At 35.4% G+C, this 25,850-nt stretch overlaps 2 protein-coding genes across 2 annotated transcripts in view; one reads left to right on the forward strand and one right to left on the reverse strand.

Moving 5' to 3' along the window:
• Positions 1-3,925: 3,925 nt before the first annotated feature.
• LOC107581968 (5-hydroxytryptamine receptor 2C-like) lies at positions 3,926-4,916 on the reverse strand. The gene is made up of 2 exons (XM_016267664.1): positions 4,485-4,916; positions 3,926-4,137 (listed from the first exon to the last, which is right to left on the reverse strand). Exons 1-2 carry the CDS (start codon positions 4,780-4,782, stop codon positions 3,926-3,928), a joined length of 510 nt encoding a protein of 169 aa, XP_016123150.1. The 5' UTR covers positions 4,783-4,916.
• Positions 4,917-19,306: 14,390 nt separating this feature from the next.
• tmlhe (trimethyllysine hydroxylase, epsilon) overlaps positions 19,307-25,850 on the forward strand; it is a 16,685-nt gene continuing 10,141 nt past the window's right edge. Inside the window, exons 1-5 of the mRNA XM_016267665.1 lie at positions 19,307-19,540; positions 19,671-19,833; positions 20,540-20,716; positions 23,470-23,749; positions 24,076-24,165. Coding sequence (XP_016123151.1) covers positions 19,677-19,833; positions 20,540-20,716; positions 23,470-23,749; positions 24,076-24,165 — 704 coding nt within the window. The 5' untranslated portion in view covers positions 19,307-19,540; positions 19,671-19,676. The remainder of the gene's footprint in view (positions 19,541-19,670; positions 19,834-20,539; positions 20,717-23,469; positions 23,750-24,075; positions 24,166-25,850) is intronic.

Genomic DNA, 25,850 nt, shown 5'->3' on the forward strand with positions numbered 1-25,850 from the left:
GAGTGAGATGAATTAATGCATATTCATATTTATTTTAGAACTACAGTAACATCTGATTTCTCTCAACATGGGGACACCAGAGCTGTCAATCTATACATTAGAAAAAAAAGTAACTTGCGTTACTTATTTGAAAAAGTAACTCAGATATTCTCTTGTAAATTAAAAAGTAATGTGTTACTTTACTAGTTACTTGAATTATAATTATATATAATTATATTTTCAGAATGACATAATTTTTTTCCAAAACATAGTCAGTGGGGTAAAACCCACGCCCCCAGTGGGCAATTACTGTAGTTATTCTGTTCTGAACATCAAATCCATAGTTTTTCCATCAAATGTATTCTACCTAGTTGGTTGAATCAAAATATTTGGACTTTATATTTAAAAATGACCTCAAGTTAGCATCAGGTAGCTAGTTACCTGGCCAGTTAGCGTCAGCTAACAATTTTTTTCAAATAGGCTATTATAATTTTGCAAACCATAATTATTAATTATATTCTTTTTTTATTTTAAGTTAAAACTGCATGCACTCTGATCTTGCTGTAAATGTTTAAAGCAAATTGCTTTGTCAGACTGGGGGGCATTTTACCCCTCCCATGGGGGCGTTTTGCCCCAAATTTGGGGTAAAACGACCCCTTGGTAAAATTTTTTGTTAAAAATCTAATAACATGAAAACTCTGGACATTTTTCATACTTGGTTTATAATTTATGTCAGTGTCACTAAAACGATGATAACTTTTCTGAACACATTTAAGATTGGTTTTACAGAAAAAAATTACACAGTCCTTAACCGCTAGAGCGCCAAAAGTTACATAGTGCTGCTTTTAAATGTGCAAGGCTTCCAGTCTCATCCGCTTTAGCTGTAAAACAACAGTCCGATATGCTGCTCGGCATTGCAAACTGTTATTTATTGTTATAAAAGCTAAGTTTAATTTATTATCGTAGTCATGAACACACTGGTTTGTAAAGCAAATTACATGATGAAATCTAGATTACATATTTTAGGTAATCTGACTACTTTTTAGATTACTTTTGGATTACTTTAAAAATATAAAAAAAATATTTGATATAAAAAAGCAAAGAGAAAGAAAATACATTTCATTTTTTGATATAAACATCATAAAATGCATTAAACCATTGGTTTAACCCAGCATTTTTTAGAGTGTGGGTCTAACTGATCAATTTAAAACGGCCTGAATAAATCTAGACGTTTTTAAAAACCTTTTTTTTTATATAGAAAAAGAATGCTGTTTGTTTCATTGTGCAATCCAGGGACTTGTGTTCAAAGCATAAGTTTACTATGTAATACCAAACCAAGGGCACAGGTAGAACGCAAGCCAGATCTGAAATGGAAAGATACAATGGCAGAATTTTAATGCGAGGCATAAAAGTATTTGCATGACTGGCAAAAACAAGACAACGGCAAACAGAAGTGTTTGAGGTCATTGCAGAACTAGATATTTTGTTGAACAATAGCAATAATAATAAATTTAGCAATTCTGTTTTTCAAATCTTCCATTACTGGTGCAGAAATCTTACAAAGCAGCTTTAACTTGGCAGTATAGAGATACTTCAAGATGAGGTCACATGCATGGGCTTGACTTTGTTGTTTGCTGGTTGTGACCTTACTATATAATTAGGTTAAGCATAAATACATTTTAATTTTCATTGTGTAAAATCACTCTAAAAAAAACAAAGGTTCTTTATTGGCATCTGTGGTTCCATGAAGAACCTTTAACATCCATGGGACCTTTCATTATACAAAATATTCCTTGTATTTGAAAAAACTTACCTGTTTTTCAGGTTAAGAAAAAAAAGGTTCTTTAAGGAATTGTTCACTGAAATGTTCTTTACAGAAATGGTTCTTCTATTGTATTGGTATTGATGAAAACAAAACTAACCTTTATTTTTAAGAGTCAGAGATCAGCGCTAGAGCATTTGCTCATTTCAGGTCAAAAGAGAAATGGCCAAAAAATAACTGAAATTAACATTTCTATAGCACACTTTTTTGCACTCATCTGTGTGCAGACTGAAAACAGCCGCCTGCAACAAACACTCAGCTTAAACATTAAGAACAACAAATTCTAGCGTTGGATCGCTACTCATTATAACACATCCTAAGATGATGAAAACTCTTGACCAAGAACAGCAGATCCTTCTTCTGGATTAGGTAAATGCGTGGCTGCTTCAAAATTAGCCTTAGAGAAAAGTGAGACAGATGGTCTAATGTCACCAACATGGTGCAATATTGCAACTTATTTAACTACAAAATATTTATAAAAAGAAATGCCTATAGGGTTGGTGGGTGTTAAGCACAAAACCATAAGAAGAGCTGTGCAGAAAGATCAAGCTGTATGCATCAGAAATGCTAAATACATAATAGGGTTGGAATGCTGACTGTGACGGAGAGCCTGATGCAGCAGTAGACGCTTCTCCTGTCAGTTCCTGTTAGTGCTGGGTACTCTCTAGGTAAAGACATCAAGCAGAGTCTGTGATGCCCCGGGAAGCACACAGAAACAGGGTCAGAGCACTTGCCTGACTGCTCACATTATTGCTCATGATGCTAAACGAGCGGAGGAACAGCTGCAACATCCTGCAACCTAATCTAGCAATGTTTTTCAGACTCAGAAGCTGCCGATGTTTTCAGCTATAAGTCTAGAGCAGGGTCGAGCACGATCAATACCACGACCTGTAGGGTCACAATACTATAAAAAATTATAGCAACTACTAATCTGTACTCTGTTTATAAATTGATTTGTAAACCATTCCCTCATTACAACAATTTGTGTGCAGAGGTTTGTAAACTGATCCCAGTTTAGCAATCTGAAAAGCTATGAAAAAAACATTAATCACCTGTACACTGGGGGAACAAATGGTGTAGAAACTTTACAAATAAATGGCAAATAACACACTGAACTAAATGTGAATTTTTTAAGTAGAAAGACTGAGATAGTATTTTTCTTGTAAATCATAGTCCAATAATTTTACGTTCAATGCAGCATGGCAACTTCGATTGCTTTTTGTTACAGAATATATTTTCATTTATTACACAAATTGTAATGAGAGTGAAGGGAGTTGTAAAGAGACTGATGAAACATCACTCTTGGAAATGTGTTCATAATGGCATCTGTTTTTCATCAGGCAAATGGAAGAAGCCACTTCGGATGTCACTTTAGTCACTTCGGATAATTAATAAATTGGAATTGATTAAATGTCTTTATTTCAAAATTTTAATTGTAACCATTGGTAAGATCATATTATATCAGAAATGGTATCTACATGACATTTTAAATAAACAATTAATAGTTATAAATAATGAGGTTATAAATAATAAATAGCTCTAAATTATGAGGTATATAAAGCTATAATATATGAAATATTATAACTTTATAACATATAATGCTATAATATATGAATATAAAGCTATAAATAATGAGGTTTAAAGGGACAGTTCACCCAAAAATGAAAATTCTGTCGAGTTTGTGTTTTGTTTTGGTAGGGTTACATAGGGGCAGCAAATTTCTGTAAACTTTCCGAAAATTCCCAAAATATTCTGAAAGTTTCCAAAAAAATCCTTCCAAGTTTCGAAAATGTCTGTATTCTGTGATTTAAAGTGAAGCGTGTCATTTTTCAATGCTAAAATACTTTTTTCCTTTCCCAGTTTAATTTTGGAAGGTTGAAAACTGTGGCACAAATTTTTTTTTTCATTTCCTTTTTTTTTTTTTATCCAGACAACGACAAATTAAATGTGGGTTCATTCATTCAAACAATCATTCTTCTTACCATTTCAATTAAAGATTGAGTTCATCTGTGGTATTAAGGCTTCATTCTTGTTTTCTTTTAAGCCTGGTGAAGGCCTGTTTTGAAATGTGTTGACTTGGGTCATCAACCACAATGTTATCTTATGTCACTCTGAATTGATTGCTTAATTCTCACCTATAGAAATGGTCCAGACAGAAATTATTTTGATCATGGTCTTGCGAAGTGTGTTGCCACGGCTGTATTTGATTGGATTACGGATGCCGATATAGCGGTCCAGAGAGATGGCGCACAGGTGCATGATGGAGGCTGTGGAGAAAAGCACATCAAGGAAGATCCACATGGGACACAGCAGTTCAGGGAGAGGCCAGGAGTGATCTGGAAACAGACAACAAGAGGAGATGTTTCAGAGACACAGGCACAGACCGATAGAAGTAGAGCAGAGTGTCTGGTCCTTTTAACAAACCGTGGTAACATACACACACACACACACACACACACACACACATATATATATATATGTATATATATATATATATTGCATAAAGACATTTAAGCCCATCCAATGGCAATCAAGATTTTTTTTAATGATTTATTTTTATGACCATAAGAAAACTATTACTGTTATGAGAATGATAATTTTGTGTGTGAATCAAGTGTGCACCTGAAATGTAAATTTATGTACAGGTAGGTTTCCTTTAAAAAAAAAAAAGGATAGTACTTACTGTAAAGAATACTAATTAGTGAGGCTGGCATAACTAGGAATCCCACCAGCATGTCTGCCACGGCCAGTGAGCACAGAAAGTAGTTGGTGGCATTGTGCAGTTTGCTCTCGATGGACACGGCCATAATTACCAGTATATTCCCCGCAACAGTAAAAAATATAATGGCCAGAATGAAAAGGGCTGGCCAGTTCTTCCCCGTGGGTTGTGTGTCCTCTAATTCTGGGAGGTTGGATTTGAAATAGCTGTGGTTGAGGTCCAAAGAGACATTCCAGGGAAGAGTAACGTTCAATAAGGCCATTGTGGTAGAAGTAAAACTGAAGTCTGATAGGGCTCTCAGCAACTGTCAGTGTTGATTCTGTGCAATCAGTCTCAGGTGTCAACTGACTTCAGGCCATCTTTGTTAGAACTGCTTACTCTTGTGGTTGTGTGTCCTACACCTAAAACAGACGGAAATACTGGTTAGACAGACAGGCAGACAGACAGAGACAGACAGACAGACAGACAGAGGATAGACAGACAGACAGACAGATAGATAGATAGATAGATAGATAGATAGATAGATAGATAGATAGATAGATAGATAGATAGATAGATAGATAGATAGATAGATAGATAGATAGATAGATAGATAGATAGATAGATAGATAGATAGATAGATAGATAGATAGATAGATAGATAGATAGATAGATAGATAGATAGATAGATAGATAGATAGATAGATAGATAGATAGATAGATAGATAGATAGATAGATAGATAGATAGATAGATAGATAGATAGATAGATAGATAGATAGATAGATAGATAGATAGATAGATAGATAGATAGATAGATAGATAGATAGATAGATAGATAGATAGATAGATAGATAGATAGATAGATAGATAGATAGATAGATAGATAGATAGATAGATAGATAGATAGATAGATAGATAGATAGATAGATAGATAGATAGATAGATAGATAGATAGATAGATAGATAGATAGATAGATAGATAGATAGATAGATAGATAGATAGATAGATAGATAGATAGATAGATAGATAGATAGATAGATAGATAGATAGATAGATAGATAGATAGATAGATAGATAGATAGATAGATAGATAGATAGATAGATAGATAGATAGATAGATAGATAGATAGATAGATAGATAGATAGATAGATAGATAGATAGATAGATAGATGTGTGAAGAGGCTGGCTGGTTGCACACATCCTATTCTTTTGAAGCAATTACTACCAAATATTGACACATGTAAATATCTGTTTAAACTCAGAGTGAAATGTCTTGTTTCTTGTAGGAAAAAGATCAGACATTAAACTCTTTATGTCTTATGAGTTGAATAGTTCAGCTCTAGCTTCTATTGTATTGTATCTGACAGCAGATATTTTGATTATATTATCTAGAAGACATCTTCATACCTGTGCAATTCATAAGATATAGCAAGACCAGACTATACTGAGCATTACTGCTTGCATAGCAGTCAGGCTTGTGAACAACTGATGCATCATGACTCCATCAGCTGAGTCACTTTTTAAAGCTTGCAACCACCATTAGATGTAAAATCTGGGTCGTAAAGCAAAACCAGTTAAGAGTCATTGGACTACAAAATGTCTTGGTTTGATGACTGTCTGAATTAACCACAAATCCTGAACCCCAGTCTTTATTTCAATGCTTCGGTATAGAATGAGCACTGTATTAATATTATTATAGTTATTAATATAACATATCACACTGATTGTACCACGTTACATTGCATTTGAATGTTGCACTTTACTCTGTACTGTTAAACATACTTGTTACATCTTATCTCAATTTGGATTCAACCTGGCATAACTCATCTCGAAGACTGTATTCTGTAAACACATATAGACCTTAGTCAATTCATATTGAATTTTTACATGTGAGGGATAAACTTCCAGTCTTTAAAATAACACAAGCTGTATAAAGTCTCAAAACTTTGAAAACTGTTTTATTGTCTAGTTAAAAGTTTTTTGGAAAGATGCTTCATCAACAAACAACAGTACAATCCTGTACTTCTGTCCCTCACAGCCTTGTTTTCATTCCTATCAAAGATGAAATATGATGCTACCCTGACTGAAGGTCTGTGATATTTGAAAGCTGTGAGTGGGGGCAAGATTTTCAATAAATAATGATTTAAATTTCGATCTGTTTCTCACACAAATCTATCTCAACTTGGAATGTAACTGCACAAGTCACATGGACTACATTCATGGTATTTATATGCCCTCTTTGGAGCAGCCGTTGTTATTATGTACATCACTGTATGAAAGAGTGACATTAACATGATCCTTTTTCATGTTTTCTATGGAAGAAAGAAGGTTATAAGGGTGTGGGAACAACATGAAAGTGAGTAAACAATGACCACTTTAATTTTTAGGTAAACTGTTTTTTTTCTTCACAGGTGGATGATGAGGAGTGTAAACAGACGTGACTTGATTTGCATGGCTCGCAGTAATTTGCATTTTATCACCAAGAAACAGCTGCAGTGACTTGTAGTCAAATATATTTCTTGATCTTACCCTTTTTGCCTGTGGCAAATTCCATGCTTGTTATATGAAATTTGGACGTGATTCACAATTGCCCAATTGATCACAGAACAGATTTAAAAGGAAAAACTCTTCATTTGCAAAGTGTTGCAAAATAATGTAACCAGGAAAGAAAAGACAAGAAAAGAAAACTACTGTAACAAAGGTATGGGAATGAACACTTGAGCAAAACTGAATGACAGAAAGCAAATAGTTGTCACAATATCACAATGTCTTGTTTGAGCAAACTTTCCTGAACTGCTATCCTCTGGGCATTTAAGCACTCTGCCAAGAATGCCAGTAGGGCAAGGAACTAGTTCAGCAGTATGTCGGTTCAGCCCAAAAAGAGTAAACATCAGCGCAAAGCAGCACTTGTGCACTTCACTCTCAAGGAAAGTTCATTAAACAAATATTTGAAAACAAATATTTTTTGAGTTATCTTGATATTTTCTAGCTAAATATGAAGGAGGAAGTATGTTGTTCAAGGAACTTGTGAGTAGGGGAGTGTTTTTGAAACTTTTGTATACAGACATGTAAAATAAATTCGGTACACTTTACTTAAAGCCTTTATGTATAATATCTTATAAAGGGTTATTAGAGCGTATAATGCATTATAATTATTCATAATGTCGTAAATAATTATAACCGAATTTAAAATGCATAGTGTAACAATGAATTGATAAGTGTTATAATGTACTAACTGTGGTTACAATTATTGAGATTATGCAATGCGGTGCATTACAAGGCATAATTAATGACTTAAAACTACTTCTATAATACATTATACAAAAAGGCTTTAAAGTAAAGTGTTACCATAAATGCTTCTTAATGGATTAACAGTGCAATGGAAATTTTGTGGCAGGAAAAAGTACACAAATTGTTTAAAAAATATATGGATTTTTTGCATTGATTACTTATAAAATCATAAATGTGGTCCGATCTTCATCTAAGTCAGCTGTAGACAAACACAATCTGACTTAACCAATAACACACACACAAAAGAGTGATTGTTGCATGCAAGCAAAACCTCTTCTCATCTGTAAAGTAGGAGCATCATGGTTTAATGCTGCTCTAGGGTCTGGAAACTTCGCAAATGTGCATCAAGATATTCATGACTTCAAGCTTTAGACAGGTTTGGTGGTGCAATAAAACAATGACTCAATGCACACAAGGAAATCAAATAAATTATGGCTGAAAAAGACAAAAATTTGTTTTTCTGAGTCCCAACCTTAAGTCAAATGAGATGCACAACCTAAAGAGGGCTCTGCCATCAAGACAACGGTGAAGTATTGATAAACTGAAAGTTTACCTGAAAGGATCTACAGGTTACTACATTCAAGGGTTCACCTTCCTTTTCCAAATGATTAATCAGCATATGCAACAAAGATGTGAAAAGTATTTTTGTACTATTAGTTTAGTGTTCGTCTATAATTGAGAGTTCGGGAAATAACTTGTTGTAGTCCCTACCAGCTGTTTTTGTAGGCATTAAACTGCCAGCATTTTAAAAGATGACATCTCCATTTGCATTGGACTTTCAGCTTCGTAACTTTGCAGATATTGTTTATGCCCAAACAGCAACATTACACACTAACTAAAGTTAAAAAAGTGAAATCGCAATCAACCACTCCTTTAAGATCAGACCAGATTTTTATGAGCAATCAATGCAGAAATCCTGATATTTTCAAAGCGCTCTATTATGTACATCATGTATGTATTAGGTGAGTCATGTTCACTGCTGGCTGCCAATATTCCTCCTTTGTGATGAAGTTTTACGATCATACCAAACCTGTTTCAAAAAAAATAAAAAAGGGCACGCTGGGACATCAAAAGCCAGATTCACTAAGAAAGAAGTTAAGGCATTCCTTAAGATAAATTCCAAGATGATTGTGGGAATATTCATAAGTACTGTACATTTCTTGAAAAATTCCTAATAAGTTCTCGAAGATTTTCTTAAGAACATCTTTTTTTCTTAAGAAGAAAAATTACAGGCCTCAGGAATACCACAATACCACAAACACAGTTCGTCACTTATAAAACAATGACCTAAAAACCACAAACAACTGTTAGCATTACACAACATCTTCTGTAAAATTACTCTCTACTGTTAGAATTCACCACAGAATCCACGGTCCACATTTACATTACAGCATTATTCTGCCAATGTTTCAGTTTTCCATTTTGTGTAGATGAAACTGAAAGACAAACACCTGTGCTGGTGTTCAGCTACTGTACATCTAATTGTTTTGATAGTATTTCATTTTTTTAGATTTGGAATATATTTCAGTATGGTGCTACTGTAGAATTGTAGCAAACTGCTCTCTTATTCAGTTTTGTATTATGTTAGTTTTTGAACTTGGGTTAAGCAGTTTTGATGTAAACATGCAAACCGGCCTGTAGAGTTTTGGCAGTGGTTGCGTCTGAGAGAGAAAATAATTCATGCAATTTGAAAGATGTAGTTGCTGAATGCATGTTGTGCATTTCTCATAAATGATCTGGTGTTGTGCTCACTGTGTGAAGGGTTTTGAAAATTTGTAAAAAATACATGCTTATGTATCAGGATGGAGAGGTCTGAATAACCCAATACCCTAAATAAACCAGTTAATTCATAAAATATCCTACCTTTAGGGAATTAAGACAAGATGGAAGTTAACCTACAATGATTTTTTTTTAAAGAAAACAGCAGTAAAGAAGAATTTTTGTTTCGTGAACCCGGTCCCAGGATGACTTCAAGAATACAGTTGTAGCCTACATTGTCTCGTACAGTTCTTGCACAGCTGTCATTGCCAGCGGGTGCATTGAGGGGTCAGATTCCCCATTATATGTAAGTATGAATTTGGAAAAGATGCTATTTTAAAATGTAAGTCTCAAATGTATTTCTTATGGTCTAAATGATTTCAGACTTCATCGTGGCTTTGGGCGTTACTGTCCTGAATCTAACTGCCCGTGTAACATTCAGAAAACACATTTTCAATATTTTTCAATTCATAGCCACAGCAATTGGATAATATGTCATGAGTTTGCAGAAACTGAGACGTGGTACAGTACACGTACAAGCATGGCACTGATGTTACTTCTCTGTAAAACATGAATAAACCTCTTCAGCATGAATGACCTGCGAGATATGCATTTTTGACATTTTTAACCTGACTTGAAATGATCAAATTAGACTTACCAAGCAAATAAAATTAGGTGGCCTAAACTACTATGTACTTACAGTACATACAATGTACTTATTGTGTTCATATTGTATTGCAAAACACTACTGCTGCTATTGAGGCGGGATACGGTAAGGTTAGGGGCAGGCTTGGTGGTTTGGGTAGGTGTAAGGGATGGGTCAACAGTCTAATTATAAACGCAATTACAGAAATTAATTACAGATGTAATTACATGCAGGGATTTTTACAAATATAAGTACAATGTAAAAACGTGTGTAGGCTACACGATAAGTACATTGCATGAAGTGATTAATTTCAATGTAAGCACATAGTTAAGGTCACCTAATATAAAGTGGGACCTAAAATTATTATTATGGGGGAGGCTGTCAAATAGAGCAATTTGCGTGGTAGCGTTCACTGTAAAAAAAATTCTGTAGTTTTTACAAAATAATTTTGGCAGCTGTGGTTGCCAGAATAATTTTGTAAAAAACACAGAAAAACTGTAAACACATTTACGGCCAAAACCTGTACATTTTACAGTATAAAACTGTAATTTACAAACAAGAAAATTTGAACGTAAACCAGTACAATTTTCGTACATTTGTCTGTTTTTTTTATCTGCAATTAACCACTTCTAAAGTATGTGCCTAAAATTATATGTTGTTACTCAACATTTTGTACTCGCATTTTGTTAATCAATTAACTTGTTCAAAACCTCTTTCCCCAACCCCACGCTGTTTCATTTTAAGTAGTCTATTTAATTCACAAAATTAAAAAAAATTGAAACATTTGAGAGCCAATGTTTCAGCTACCAATGAAACTTCTACACTTTTCGGCTACGACTTTTAGGGAAGTCATGGCCTAATGGTTAGAGAGTCAGACTCGTAACCCAAAGGTTGTGTAGTCTAACTCGTTTTTTGTTTTGTTTTTTGCGCTGTTTATCAAACATTGATGCAATTTTCGTACATTTGTCTGTTTTTTTTATCTGCAATTAACCACTTCTAAAGTATGTGCCTAAAATTATATGTTGTTACTCAACATTTTGTACTCGCATTTTGTTAATCAATTAACTTGTTCAAAACCCCTTTCCCCAACCCCACGCTGTTTCATTTTAAGTAGTCTATTTAATTCACAAAATTAAAAAAAATTAAACATTTGAGAGCCAATGTTTCAGCGACCAATGAAACGTCTACACTTTTAGCGCCGCAGCATAAATGGCTGCCCACTGCTCCGGGTGTGCGTTCACTGCTGTGTGTGTGCGCAGTTTGGATGGATTAAATGCAGAGCACTAATTCCGAGTATGTAAAGAAACAAAATAGCTGAAAAATGACATGTAAGCTATTTATCCGTTTGTGTGTGTGTGTGTGTATTTTACAGTTAGGCCTACTGCAGTTTACACACTCTTGATTTTCTCAGAATATGCTGTGTGTGTGCGCACTTTGGATGGGTTAAATGCAGAGCACTAATTCCGAGTATGTAAAGAAACAAAATAGCTGAAAAATGACATGTAAGCTATTTATCCGTTTGTGTGTGTGTGTGTGTGTATTTTACAGTTAGGCCTACTGCAGTTTACACACTCTTGATTTTCTCAGAATCTTTGCATAGCCAAATCAAATAGTCTGACCACTTTGTAGTGTACTTTAGCAGTACTCAACTTTTTTATTATTGCTATTTTTATTTTACTAAGTATACCCCTTTTATGTTTATGAAAGTACGCGTTTAAGTAGTCTCAGTCAACTATGAGTTTAAGATTTTTTTATACTGCAAGTTGTACATTTTCTTTAAGCAAACTTAATATTGTTTACTTTTTTATGCATTGAAAAAAAATGGAAGCGTGTGGTAAAATAATTGATCTTACCCCAATATACTTTACCTAATAAAATTTACTTTTTGTTAATTTCTTGTAAATTTGTTTTTTGTAAGTGCTCTGTGTATCAGGGTGATAATGACTGATCTAAAAGATTCTTCAAAACATTTTTGTGGTTCACAACAAAATAATATAGGTTTAGAATGACGTGAGAACGAGCAAATAATCCGATAATTTTAATTTTGAGGTGAACTGTTCCTTTAAGATGAAGAAATGTGAACCGTAAAAAACCTGTAAGGTGATCAACAATCACCTTATTAAAAACCTGTATGACTTACTTTCTTCTGCGGAACACAAAGAAGAAGAATGTTGAAGTGTTGGTAACCAAAGAGTTTCGGCCCCCTTTTACTTCCACTGTATTTTTGTCCTGTGGAAGTCAATGTGAAATAGTCATGCTAATTTGGATTAGAAACGAGGGTGAATAATTGATAACAGAATTTTCATTTTTTTGGTGGACTATCCCTTTAAAAGCATCATAACAGTATCTACAAAGATGCATGATTTAAATGAAAAAAATTCTTAAGTGACGGTATATTGGAAAAACAAATGCTCACCACTTGTTTTACTAAAACTCCCTGAAGCACATTTAGAATGCTAAATATTTTGCATCTCACCTTGGCAGTGATGAGTTTGATGGCAGAGCCAATGAGCTGCAGGGACTTCCTCATAACAACAGTCACAGACAGCGAGTGATCTGTGATAGTCACTGCCAAGTAAAGCATGGGTTAGCTCAAACTATTCACTCACACAGAGGGGGTGCAATTACACCATTTCAAACTGTAGTAAGCAGGTAAGAAGGTATTTTAAGGCATCATAGGGTATACACCCAAAGTGAAGGCTGTTCAGAAAATAATTAAATAATTATGCTGCCTTATCTTAGACAAATTTTAAGGTGGCATCCTTCAAGGTGCTATACCTGTTTCCTTCAAGCTGAGGTCATCTCAGAATGTAGTTTACTTCAGTGCCATGGCAGCTCCACTCACTATATGTTTACATGCATTATTTTTGTTAATTCACCGTTTTCCTAAAGAGCCTTGTGTTTTAAATTATGGGAGGCTCTTCTGGTTTGCGTAAGTTCCACTCAAAAAGAATGCGACAAGTCATTTTAAATCATAAGATTAAGCCTTATTATCTGTCATTTTTGACTGAATGGGCTGTACATTTTTCTTTCACTTTCCATTTTCGGAAGTTAGAAAAATAATGTTACGATTGGTATATTAATGTGATGTGATATAACAATGATATCTATAAAATAGTATGTTTCCTTTGTATTCCGCTGTAAGTAAATGAAGAAAAAACAACAACAACATATACTTGTCAGGGTGCTGTGTTGAAGAACATGTTAAAATATGATGGTGAGTGGGGGGAGTGCAGGGGTTTCCTCCCGAAGTCCACTATCATCTCCACTGTTTTCCTCCACTCACTATATGTTTACATGCATTATTTTTGTTAATTCACCGTTTTCCTAAAGAGCCTTGTGTTTTAAATTATGGGAGGCTCTTCTGGTTTGCGTAAGTTCCACTCAAAAAGAATGCGACAAGTCATTTTAAATCATAAGATTAAGCCTTATTATCTGTCATTTTTGACTGAATGGGCTGTACATTTTTCTTTCACTTTCCATTTTCGGAAGTTAGAAAAATAATGTTACGATTGGTATATTAATGTGATGTGATATAACAATGATATCTATAAAATAGTATGTTTCCTTTGTATTCCGCTGTAAGTAAATGAAGAAAAAAAACAACAACATATACTTGTCAGGGTGCTGTGTTGAAGAACATGTTAAAATATGATGGTGAGTGGGGGGAGTGCAGGGGTTTCCTCCCGAAGTCCACTATCATCTCCACTGTTTTCAGTGTGTTCAGCTCCAGGTTGTTAAGACTGCACCAGACAGCCAGCTGCTCAACCTCTTGTCTGTAAGAAGACTCGTCACCGCCCTGGATGAAGCCGATGACTGTGGTGCCATCCGCAAACTTCAGGAGCTTGACAGAGGGGTCGGTAGAGGTGCAGTGGTTGGTGTAGAGGGAGAAGAGCAGTGGGGAGGGAACGGATCCCTGGGGGGCACCAGTGCTGATGGTGCAGCTGTTTGACATTAATCAAATGAATCAAAATACGATTTCAGATTCTGAAAGTTCCGTTTATATGAACTTTGCAGCCTGATTTATATATTCATTTACATGTGCAATACATGTTTTCTGAACAAAACTTCAATGCTTGCACAGTACCCAGTAATTCAGAACCAGAGAAAGCCACAGTGATAATGTATTCAAAGCTACAGTGAGTATAATTATGATTTTGCTTTAGGCTATGTCCACACTAGTGCATTGTCTTTCGTTTTTTACATGGTGTTTTTAAATGAAAACGATCCTCGTCCATACTGGCATTTCCACTGTGTTTCAGAAAAGATCTTCGTCCACACTACACAACCAAACACGCATGTCACATGACGATCCATGCGCATAGAAGTTTAAAAAGTTGGTTGTTCACTCTGCACTTGGTTATAGTCACAGATCTGCTGGGACAATGAGAATAATCCAGCATCTTTCTAAAAAACAAAACCAAACTTTTCTTATGAACTTGCATGAATTAATTCCACAGAATACATCATGAAATATAATCACAGCAGGGTAACAGGTGCATTAGAGCTAAAACTATCATCATTATACATTAGACATTATAAGATTTATACTGTGCCTTTACTCAAAACTCACTTTAAACTACCATTGAGTGTTTCTAATAACTTCCGATTGTGATCTAATGTGGACTTTGGTCATATAAAGGCCTGGGTATAGCCTACTTCGCTTTCTGTGGTCCGTTTCATATCACGCACAGCTTTCAAAGAGCTTGTCTAAACGCATGCATGCAAAAGGAAGTGACTGTTCCAGGGCTGGATCTGAAATCACATACTTCACTACTATATAGTTGGCAAAAAACAGTGTGATGTCATAAAACAGTAAGCAAAAGGCACCCGGATGACCTACTACTTCCGGCGTGATTCTGAATGAATGTATATGATGGACACTTTACTATCCCATGACGCCACAGTAGAAGATTTATGAATGGCACTGACACAACGCAGCTGACACAGGTAGGTCACGTGACAGTGACTACATGTGCACCAATAATGTGATTATGTCCAATAAGCAGAGTAAGGGCTTAATTTCAGTAAGGTGTTTACACGACACAAGCAAACCTGTACACTTCAATGCAATTTTGATATTCTGTAAATATTTATATATTCTATACACATGTTTTCTATATATTTAAAATGTTCTTTATACATTTTATATACAGTATTCTGATATAAACATTCTGAAGTATGGTTATTTTTACCATCATTATTCGCTACTCCTCGGCACAACTGAACTCATACTTTAGCGTGTTACTGGCTACCGTCCACTTACAGCACATGCAAAACATGACTACAGTTGTATTGGAAGGTTATTTGGTGCCGTGATGAACATCGCAATCTCACAGTTCTGTTAAAGTCAACGGATCTACAATTTACATCATATCTACACAGTGTTTGTTATAATGAGGATTCGAGAGTTTGCATAACTCAGCACTGAAAACTCAATTAATATCCAGGTTTGACCATTCATTCGAAACCAATTTTGTTAGATAACAAGACTCAGAGATGGACTCAAAAGCGGGGCTTGAACTGGACTCTCAGCTTCAGCATCCTGGCTGTAGTTACCAGGCACGTCTGAACCAGATTCCTCCACAGACATTCGATAACTAGAATTTGTTTCTTGGAAGAGGCCACCCTTCTGCAGGTCATCACCCAACAGTCCTACACACACACAAAACTATATGTCAGCACAACAGGAACAAAATCCTAGCATAAAATTCACAGCCTTCTATATCTCCAAAACAACATTAAAACACTAATCCTTAACCACAATCTCACCTTTTAACATAAGATCAAATGCCTCCTCCCATGAAAGCAAGTCAGCCAAACGGTCTACTTCAGTTGATCTTGCATTGAGATTAAACCCTGGGGAAAGCAGAGTCAAGTCATAGAGAAATCAGCTCTGAGGACGTCATCAACTGCCATTTCAACACTACCATCTCAGCTACACAAAGCAAAGAAAACCCAGTTATAGCACCAATTGCTTACATTTTCAGATACTTGAAAGAATCTTAATCATAATGTTTTAACCTCCAACTTGCCTTAAATCCCCAGAAGGTAAGATCTGTTTTTAATTTATTGGGTTTTCAAATTAATTGTTGTAATTGGCCATTACATCATAACAGCCACATGCATAATAGCTACATCATTTTAGAGATGTGCACCAGTAGGCCTACTCTGAAGTCACAAAAGTGACTACTGATATGAACAGTAGTTTTAGGTAATAATAGTTGTAGACCATAAATACGACAATTTTCAGCAACATCCATCACATATGAGAGCACCACAAGTAGCGTTCACTCTAGAGAGCGTGCAAGAAAGACGGTGAATAAATTAATGCAATTAATTTAGTAAAATTAACATTGAAAAAGGCATGGCTTCATCTTGAGTACAATCACATGCAAGCACAAAGGTACTCATGACTGACAGGGACATATGTCTCTAACCTTTATTTATTTTCAAAAATATGCTGGTAGGCCTATTGTGTTGTACAGAAATATTCATACTTAACATAATACCCTTCCATTCCGTCCCATGCTTTGCATAATTAAATTAATAAATGTGGTCGATTCCACGTGATTTCAGATAATTTGCTATCATTATGAATGCATACACAAACACTCAATACGTAAACAGTGGTTATAAAGGGAAAAAGACAAACTCACCATTACATACCCACTGATGGCACACAAAAAATCTAAATAAAGAGCTTTGACAAGTTCATGTTGAACATGACAAATTCAAAGCAGCAACACTCTTTATTAGAATGAAAGTTCATGCTTCATTGCAGAACTCGATGGGACCTATCTATACAGGTGGAGCTGGGGAAGGTGGAGGGTTTCTGAAGCAAGCTGCAACTGCTACGGTAAGCCGTAGTCATATATTTGAATGCGGAGCAGCGAGCTCATTGGCTAACGATACAGGAGAGAACCAATCAGCTGTGCCATGTGATAATGATGTCATTAGGTCAGATTGAGTTAGACCTATCGGACTGCGCCATCTAGAGTTTCATGCCAGAACTCTGTATTTAAATGACTGATTACTGATTACTCCTTTTAAAAGTAATCACGATTCACATTACTGTTCTGATTACTTTATTTAAAAAGTAATTAGTTACATTACTAATTACATAACTTTTTTCTGTGACTACATCCGTGAAATTTACATGAAATCCCAGCATAAACGCTCCTGATAAATATTTGTTATTAAAGCATCAACATTCACAAAACACTGTTATTTTGTTTTGGCTGCTGCGTACATAGTTTGGCATGGCAGAATACCAGCAAATAGTGCTGCTTTTATAATCTCTAAAAAGATGATATCAGTTCATGGCAATTTATATATAAAGTTTTATTAAAATGTTAAATAATAGTAACTGTATTTTTTTGTAACGAAACAATGAATAAAAATAGTTGAATCTTTGAAAAGAGCCAGACTTCCCATCACTACTGTGAACTGATGATGAGATTTGATGAGAGACAGGTGATGCAATTGATGAGTCCGTGCAAAGGATTATGGGAAATGGAGTCCTGGGTAAAGTGGCAAGAGTCTGGAGTGGAGTGCCCTCTAGCAAAGCTCACGGGCACTCCAGCTAGAGATCGTGACACTAATATTTGTTTATTTTGAATGTGTTTTAATTTTCAGACAATCACCATAAATCTATGGACAAAAGGGGACCTCATGAAAATGTTGGCAACTCAAAAGATTTAATATGTGAATAACTAATTTTTTTTAAACTTGCATCCAAGTTGTGGTAACAGGTCCCCTGAATTATTTTTTTTAGAGTGCATCTCAATAGTTGTGTCCCAAGTGAAGTACACTATATGTAGCCTACTCTGCCATCCAGTAGTAGTGAATTTTATAAGGTTATTTTGTCAAACATCTGACTTTTTTCAGTTAATTATGTGCCTATGTTCTTGGAAGCATAATTATTTTTGTGATAATTACATTTAAAGTAAATTGTACTTTTATAGGACTTCAAGACAAAAAAAAAAAACTTGTTAAAGTGCACTTTTTATAGCACATCTAACCTTATTTGATCCTTTTTAGAAAAATAAAAACAAAAACAGCATGTTTTGTACAGTATAGTATAACTTTTAATCACAATCCATTTAAAGGTACTATACCATAAGGAAATAATCATCAATTTATAATAATTGATTATAAATGATCTAAATAATTAATTTATATATTACGGTGTTAAAGCACAAACACATAAATATAAATTTCACTTTACCATATACATCACAATAATATAAAAAAGTACCAAATAATAGACTGTGTCTTCAAAGACGTAGGCCTACTTACTTACCTGAGGTTACATAAAAACAAACTCCATTTAATTGTATTTATTTCATTGCATACAGCATTGACATCATTGCTGGTCAGCAGTTTTCTATGCTGCTTGTTCATTCTGCAATGTTAGATTCTACCACCAAGTGTCAGTAGCCACGCTGACTGTAAAAGTGATGCTCTTTAAGAGAGAGAGGGAGGGAGGGAGGGAGAGAATTTTTTTTATTTTTTATTATATAGTATATTATATGGTATTAAAGTTTTCTGGAAATATTACTAGTACCCAGCTGTTGAGTTCGGGATATTTTATTCTTAATATTTAACAAATTGTATTTGTCATTAAGAAAAGACCTAGTGCTTTCTAGTCCACTATCTACCAAAAAAATGTAAAAGTATTAGTATTTAATGAACAAATAGGCCTATGCTTAACAAGTTGGAAAATAGAATAACTAGTAACATACTAGTAAGAAATGTGAAAGTGGCTTTAATTTACATTTATTTACGGATGATTACTGTACAATTATTTTTGAAGTGCTATGAAAATGTATAAAATGTTAATGTTATAAAATAAATATAGTTTTAATGTCGATAGTGTAAAGTAAATGGCGTTCAGTAAGCCTTTAAGCCGGAAAATAATTGTAAGAATAAGCACATATTTAAAATTGAAAAAAAAAAAAAAATCCTACTATAGTAAAGGCTTGGCTTGGCTTATTAATATGAATAAATCCGATGCGATGTTGCGTGGTAACCTTCTGGTGAAGGCTTTGGTGAAGACTTGTTAATATTAATTACGTGATGTAAACGTTGTTCGGTAACCTCCAATGGCACAGCTCTGGCTCATGAATATTAAGTAGCAAGTCTTCAACGTAGTAGAATCGGCTGATTTGAGCGCTTGCGTGGACGCACACATCATGGACACAATGGCGGGGATGAAGTTCAAGTGTAGTGATTAATGCTAACGAGTATATAAGAAACGTAAAAAGTCGTAAATTGAAGTTCACCGAAGTTTTGTGATTGTCACCACCGCACGCGCGAGCTCGAAGTTCCTCGTGCGCAGCAAGTAACATGCATGCATGCAGACACTGATACGCTGTATTACATCTGTAGTGTTATCCAGCATGAGGCTATTTGGCTGCATGTGTTGGTGATTAATGCATTATGTGCACGGGTGCTTCTCTCTTTGCAGGTCACCATGGCTTTGATAAGACTGTTGACCAGACTGAGTGGATATGTGCACTTGAAACAAGGTTTGGAGTGTTTGGGAGCCAGTTCTCAGAGCAAGAGATTACAACAGCACACTGCAGCCCATTCATCTTCATGCAGCTATCAGCTGCTGCCTGACTGCATGGGTGAGAGACATGCATTCCCAAACAGCTGCATCCCAAATAGCTTAATATTTACATGTTATTGTTATTATAGGCAGTTTTGAAATGTGTAGAACTGCCAAGGATCGTTTCGTATCTCATTCTCAACCAAATAATTATAGATAGAGACAATGATCAAACCAGGGTTATTCTAGTTAACCATTTTTTTTTTTATAAAATGAATGTGAATTGAAATTTATTTTCATTTAGTTTCACTTGCTGTACTAAAATAACTAAAACTGAAATCAAAATGAATAAAAACTATATAGACATGTAAAAACAACAAATGCTAATAAAAATGACAAAACATAACTAAAACTTAAAAATGTAAGTGAAAGCAGAAAATATAAAAATAAAATCTAATTCCAAATATTAACAAAAACTATTTGATGGTACTAAAACAACACTGGATCAAACAAGGTGTTTTAGATTAAAAATGGCTGATAAAGATATCTTGAGAAAAGGCCACTGTAATGTCGATTTATGTAATGCAATTCATGATAGAATGATTATTTTATTTTACACACTATTTATTCACAATTCACTAAAATGGTTGATTTATCAGCCTATCACTTCTATATCCACATTACTTACTGATATATGCACATCATTGCAGAATTATATTAAATTGCATGCCATAATAAAAGTAAATGCTTGTAAAGAAGTCTACTGAATTCATGTATTTCTGCAGAGCTCAGCTGTGGTGGTCTTGTAATGCACTTTGACTACGTGTGGCTGAGAGATCACTGCCGCTCCGCTTCATGCTACAACTCAAAAACGAACCAGCGTAACCTGGACACTGCCAGCATTGATCTGAACATCAGGCCTTCAAAGAGCAGAGTGGATGAGAACAACCTCTTCCTCACATGTAAGCGCAGAACAAGGCTTGATCCAGTTCAACGGCAAATCATTCAAGAGTACCACTAGATATTAGTGATCGACTGATACTGTTTTTTTGACAGCCGATGCCGATATCTTTGAAAACAGGGTGGCCGATATAATTGTATTTATTTTAATTAATATTTAAGAAATTTGAAAATGGATTAAAAAATAAATTTGTAAAATAAACACAGCCTACTTATACTTTAGATGACAAAGTATTTTTCACAAATATTTAATAAAAATATAATTAAAAAGGAAGTAAACTGTAACCAACCGAGCACTCAGTATTCTGGGAAGTTTGTGTGCATTGGGAAACATATTTTTTTCATATAAAGCCAAGATAACACTCATTTTACATACAGCACACAGTGAAAATGACATGAATATGACAGTGGGCAAATGCATAAAGCACAGCATAATTTGAAATCACAAATTTAATGTTTAGACTTTAAAGCATTCAATTTGCACGGGCCAAAAGTCACGCAGAGAACACGCAATCATGCAGGATACAAATGCACACTTCACAAGATCTCACAACTGGAGTCGACTAAGTTTGCATGGTTTGTGAAATTACATTTTCATTAGCCAGCCAAAGATTTGTTTAAATGATGTAAATGCGTATTTGCTGAATGCTGACGGTAAACGAGAAAGTATTATAATGTTTGCCTTTCTATTACTAATAATATAAAAGCAATTGTATAATAGTTTTTGTATACATTTTAATTCTTTTGTTTAACAGTTCTATCGGATTATTAGACAGATTTCTGTCCGTATTTAGACAGAACTGTTAACGACGACAGCGAACAAGAGGGAGAATGTCGGCCAAACAGGAAAACTTATCGGCCGATGCCGATATTTGAAAAATGCCGGATATCGGCCGACCACTACTAGATGTCTGCCGGTGAAACTAGTTTACCAAACTAAAGGAACATTCTGCCGTTATTTCCTCACCCTCAAGCTCAAAAAAAGAAACGAAAACCACCATAAAAGTAGGCTGTAGTTATTATTCAGTTATTTTGTCTCCTTTTTCCGTGACTATATTCATAACAGCAGCTCATATGGCTCGTGTGCATAGTTGTACACTAGCTTTGTGCAGGGAACAGGTCAAAATGTAGTTATTATGCACTGATCATCCTAATCTTATGCCAAAACTCTTTATTTTATTTTCTCCAGGTCTGATGTGATGCCATGTTTGTCTTTACTGACAAATATGGATTAGTTCCATTTTTGTTGTTGTTGTTTTTGCAGCTTGATAGGCATGATAACTATGAGTTGTTGTTGAAAACGGTAAGGAAGGCCTTTCAAAATAATAAATGTTAAAAGAAGGCCGCACCCTCTGGAGGTTGTACATGTCATCATTTTAGTAAAGTAACCATTATAAAATTGACTGTCATTCCTTGAGAGGCATCAGTGACTGTAATTTTGTCGACAGATGAGATCGACATTCATGCGATTTTTAATTCTTTTCTTGTCTGACTTGTCTGATTGGTTGGCTCACGTTTTATTTATTCCCTGTTCCTCATATCCTGCTAAACATCCTTTCAAAATTGATTGAAACAAAATAAAATCACTGAATGTGTCACCTTTACATAACGTTCACGGTTTTCTGCAAGATTGCTTAATGTTGGCATTGGAAGATAAACCGACTTCTTCATGTTTCAGTCCTCTCCTCGGAGATTGTGGTCCCAGTGTGCTAAGATAAGTTTAACGCTCTTCCCAAACAAAGATGGATATCTCTTTCCTAAGTAAAGATAAAACTCTGAGAGAAAGACAGAAACCTTTGACTCTTACGAAACTCAGCAGACATCTGAGATTCACTTTACAGGCAGCATTACATTATTATAACAGTCAGTTACAGCATTCCAACCTTTCTCGTGACTTTTGTGTCTGTGTTACTTTGGCCCACGATTGATTGTGTCAGTCGACTGGTGAAATATTTGGTGTGAAGAGGTGTTAACTGCCCTGACATTAGCTTTTTATCAGTATTGCTGATATGAAATCAGAATGTGTCTTTGTATAATCTTAATATTACTGTGCACAATTCATTTCACATTATACCAAAGAAAAACTTGTACTGCGTTCAGTACAATAGCTGTTGCATTAAACATTTTAATTCTTGTCAAATAATTTTTGTGGTCACACTTTAGTTTAGGGACCAATTCATTCAACTTTAATTTAGGGACCAATTCTCACTATTAACTAACACTTACTATGACTTTTGCCCCAATAAAGTCCATCCCTAGAGAGACGCAGGTCCATCTCAAAAGACTGGCATCAATTTAGCTTTACATTCATGAGTCAGATTCAATGTAAGTTCAACATTCTTCTGTGAAAACGTGTATTTTGGTGCTCTAAATCTGTTTAAATCAGCATTTTTCGCTGCTTTAGGGTTTCGGGTTTATAGTCTTGTGTTGCAGTGGCAATGAAGTTGTAAAATTGGATGTAACTTTACACCGAAAAAGTTAGTAAGCAATTTTCTTCTCACATTTATGGTGTTGGCTACACTATAGAAACTGATTACATATTGTCCCCATTCATTTCTACTGTAAGTGCCTCACTGTATCCCAGAATTATTATTTTTTTAATTAATGCATTTTTGTTGATTGAGCTTGTACTGCAGATACCCTGATGGACTCATCACTGAACCAGTAATATCGTCCACTGATAAAACTGATGAAAATCTTGATCATAGTTATCTCCTAATGAAGCCATTTCCATGGTGTTTGTGATCCCCTCCAGGGCCAGATGGTCACATCACTCGGTACAATCTCACATGGCTGGCCCAGAACAGCTACGAGGGCCAGAAGCGAAGTGCCGTGCAACCTCGTATCTTGTGGAGCGCAGATATCTACTCCAGCGCTAAGGTGCCCTCTGCCAGTTGGGACAAATTCATGAGCTGCGACGAAGAGCTGAAGAACTTCCTCAACAACTTCCTGCTTTACGGAATTGCCTTCGTCGAAGGCGTCCCACCAACCCTAGACGCTACTGAAACAGCGACCCAAAGAGTGAGCCTCATCAGGTCAGGGCTAGTGTGTAACGCCTCCTGAAATAAGTCAATTAAATCATTCAAACTTGTTTTGATAGCTTAATGTTATAGATTGTTTGTCATCATTTACTCAGCTTCATGTCATCCAAATTTTTTTTACTTTTGTAAAAACCGCAAACAACTAAGAATGTTGTACACAAGCCAAATATGCTGGTTTTATTACATATGGAGCTTGACTGCCCCTGTCCCAATTCACATGCATTGTATAGAAATTAGCATTTTGTAACGTGTTGTTGGTTGTAGAGAAGCACATGATGAATGAGATAAAAACTAGAAGAGTTTTGTTATAATCCACACAGGCAAACTTGGGAACTTGTTGAAGAAAAAGGTGGATACTGGACAAAGGAATTGAGGAAACACAGGGCTTCAGTAACAGTGAGAACTAATGAGTAATAAAACAGCAGGTGAACAACATCTGTAATTAAGGGAGCAAACTATCACACACTAGGAAACTAGGTCAGGGAACACATGGCACGGGAACAAAACCAAGCCTAACCAGAACACAATGTACAAGACCTAATTCTGACATAGCTGGGACATGTTGAAAAACCACTTCAGTAGCGCTGCAGTCCACAGAAGAAATATAGTCATACAGGTTTTGGCATGACATGAGGTTGAGTAAATTACAACAGAGACTTCACTACTGCTTTTCAAAGTGCCACTGCTACTTAAATGTACAACAAGGAAAAAGTCATTGATTCTCAAATCAGTGTTGGTCGCCGGGTGCCTTTTGTAAGTCAAGAACTCAGACACAGGACTTCTTTTTGCACTGCCAGTGACTAATGAGCTACCGCTGGATAATTTGTCCAGCAGTGTCCATTCTTTTCCTGCCTTAGAAGAACTCTTTATGGGGCACCTATTACGGTTATTTTTTTTTTTTAATTCTTTCCTTTAGTCACTAAAGTTAAGTGTAATATTTTGTGCATGTAAATGATGTGCAAAGATACAAAGCATAAAGTCCATGCCATTTCTCCAGAAGAAAGCCACATCACCAAACATTTGCTTAATGCCCGTTGGTGTTGTCATGTTACCAAAGTTTCAGTAATCGGTGCCAATACCACCAATTTCAGTGCCATAGCAAAAATGATTTTTTTTTATTTATTTGAAAATAAAACATTAAATAAGTGTAATTTGCTTAATAATGCTGTTAATTACTAAGTAAATCATACATTAACATGTAGCCTTCAAATATTGTTAAAGTAAACAATTCATTAAAGGGGTCATATGATGCTGCTAAAAAAGAACATTATTTTGTGTATTTGGTGTAATTAAATGTTTTTATGCGGTTTAAGGTTAAAAAACACATTATTTTCAACATACTGTACATTGTTTCTCCTCTATGCCCCGCCTTTCTGAAACGTGTCGATTTTTACAAAACTCATCGGTCTGAAAAGCAAGGTGCGCTCTGATTGGCCAGCTATCAAGTGCGTTGTGATTGGCCGAATACCTCAAGCGTGAGACGGAAATGTTACGCCCCTCACCATACTGTGATGATGCCGTGTCCGGCCGGAGCGACGAGACAAAAACATGAAAACCCATTATAAACGAGGCATTTGTTGCATCCAGTGGGGACATAATTACTGATTATAATGATTTATACTGTCTTTTTACGGGTTGCGTTGCAGTGCGCTGCATAAACATAAAACCATGTCTGCATTTGTGATCGGAGAAACGACAAACAACAAGCGCTACTCTACACTGCCCAAAACTCGCGTTTGAATCATCAGTGGCAAATCCTTTAAATATAAAAACATACTTACAGTCTGTGAGTCAGAACAGCCGGCATTGTAGTTACTCTTCCAGGAGTATCCATAAAATGCGTTGCTCACATCTGAATATTTGGGTTGAAGTGTTCTGGAACAGTGTTGTAAATAAAACTTAACCACTGATTTCTAGTCGTGTCCTCTTTTGGAAGACCAAACAAAGTAGTTTCGCTTTCACAACGAAACACACGATATAGCGGCGGCGGCAGCAACAATACTACAGCAATACTACTTTCTTTGTCTGAACAGTTGGGCGGCGTTATGCAAATCTTCCCACATAGTGATGTAGACATGTGGGGGCGTGTTAGAAC

This window comes from Sinocyclocheilus grahami, unplaced genomic scaffold (assembly GCF_001515645.1).
Source record: "Sinocyclocheilus grahami isolate Dianchi unplaced genomic scaffold, SAMN03320097.WGS_v1.1 scaffold39.1, whole genome shotgun sequence".
In the NCBI taxonomy this organism is placed as follows: Eukaryota; Metazoa; Chordata; class Actinopteri; order Cypriniformes; family Cyprinidae; genus Sinocyclocheilus; species Sinocyclocheilus grahami.

Bases quoted from the DNA above. Each gene is read 5' to 3' on its own strand.
- LOC107581968 (XM_016267664.1), bottom strand. From the start codon at position 4,782: ATGGCCTTATTGAACGTTACTCTTCCCTGGAATGTCTCTTTGGACCTC. The intron at 4,138-4,484 runs GTAAGTACTATC...GTCTGTTTCCAG, and splicing joins ACTAATTAGTATTCTTTACA to ATCACTCCTGGCCTCTCCCT.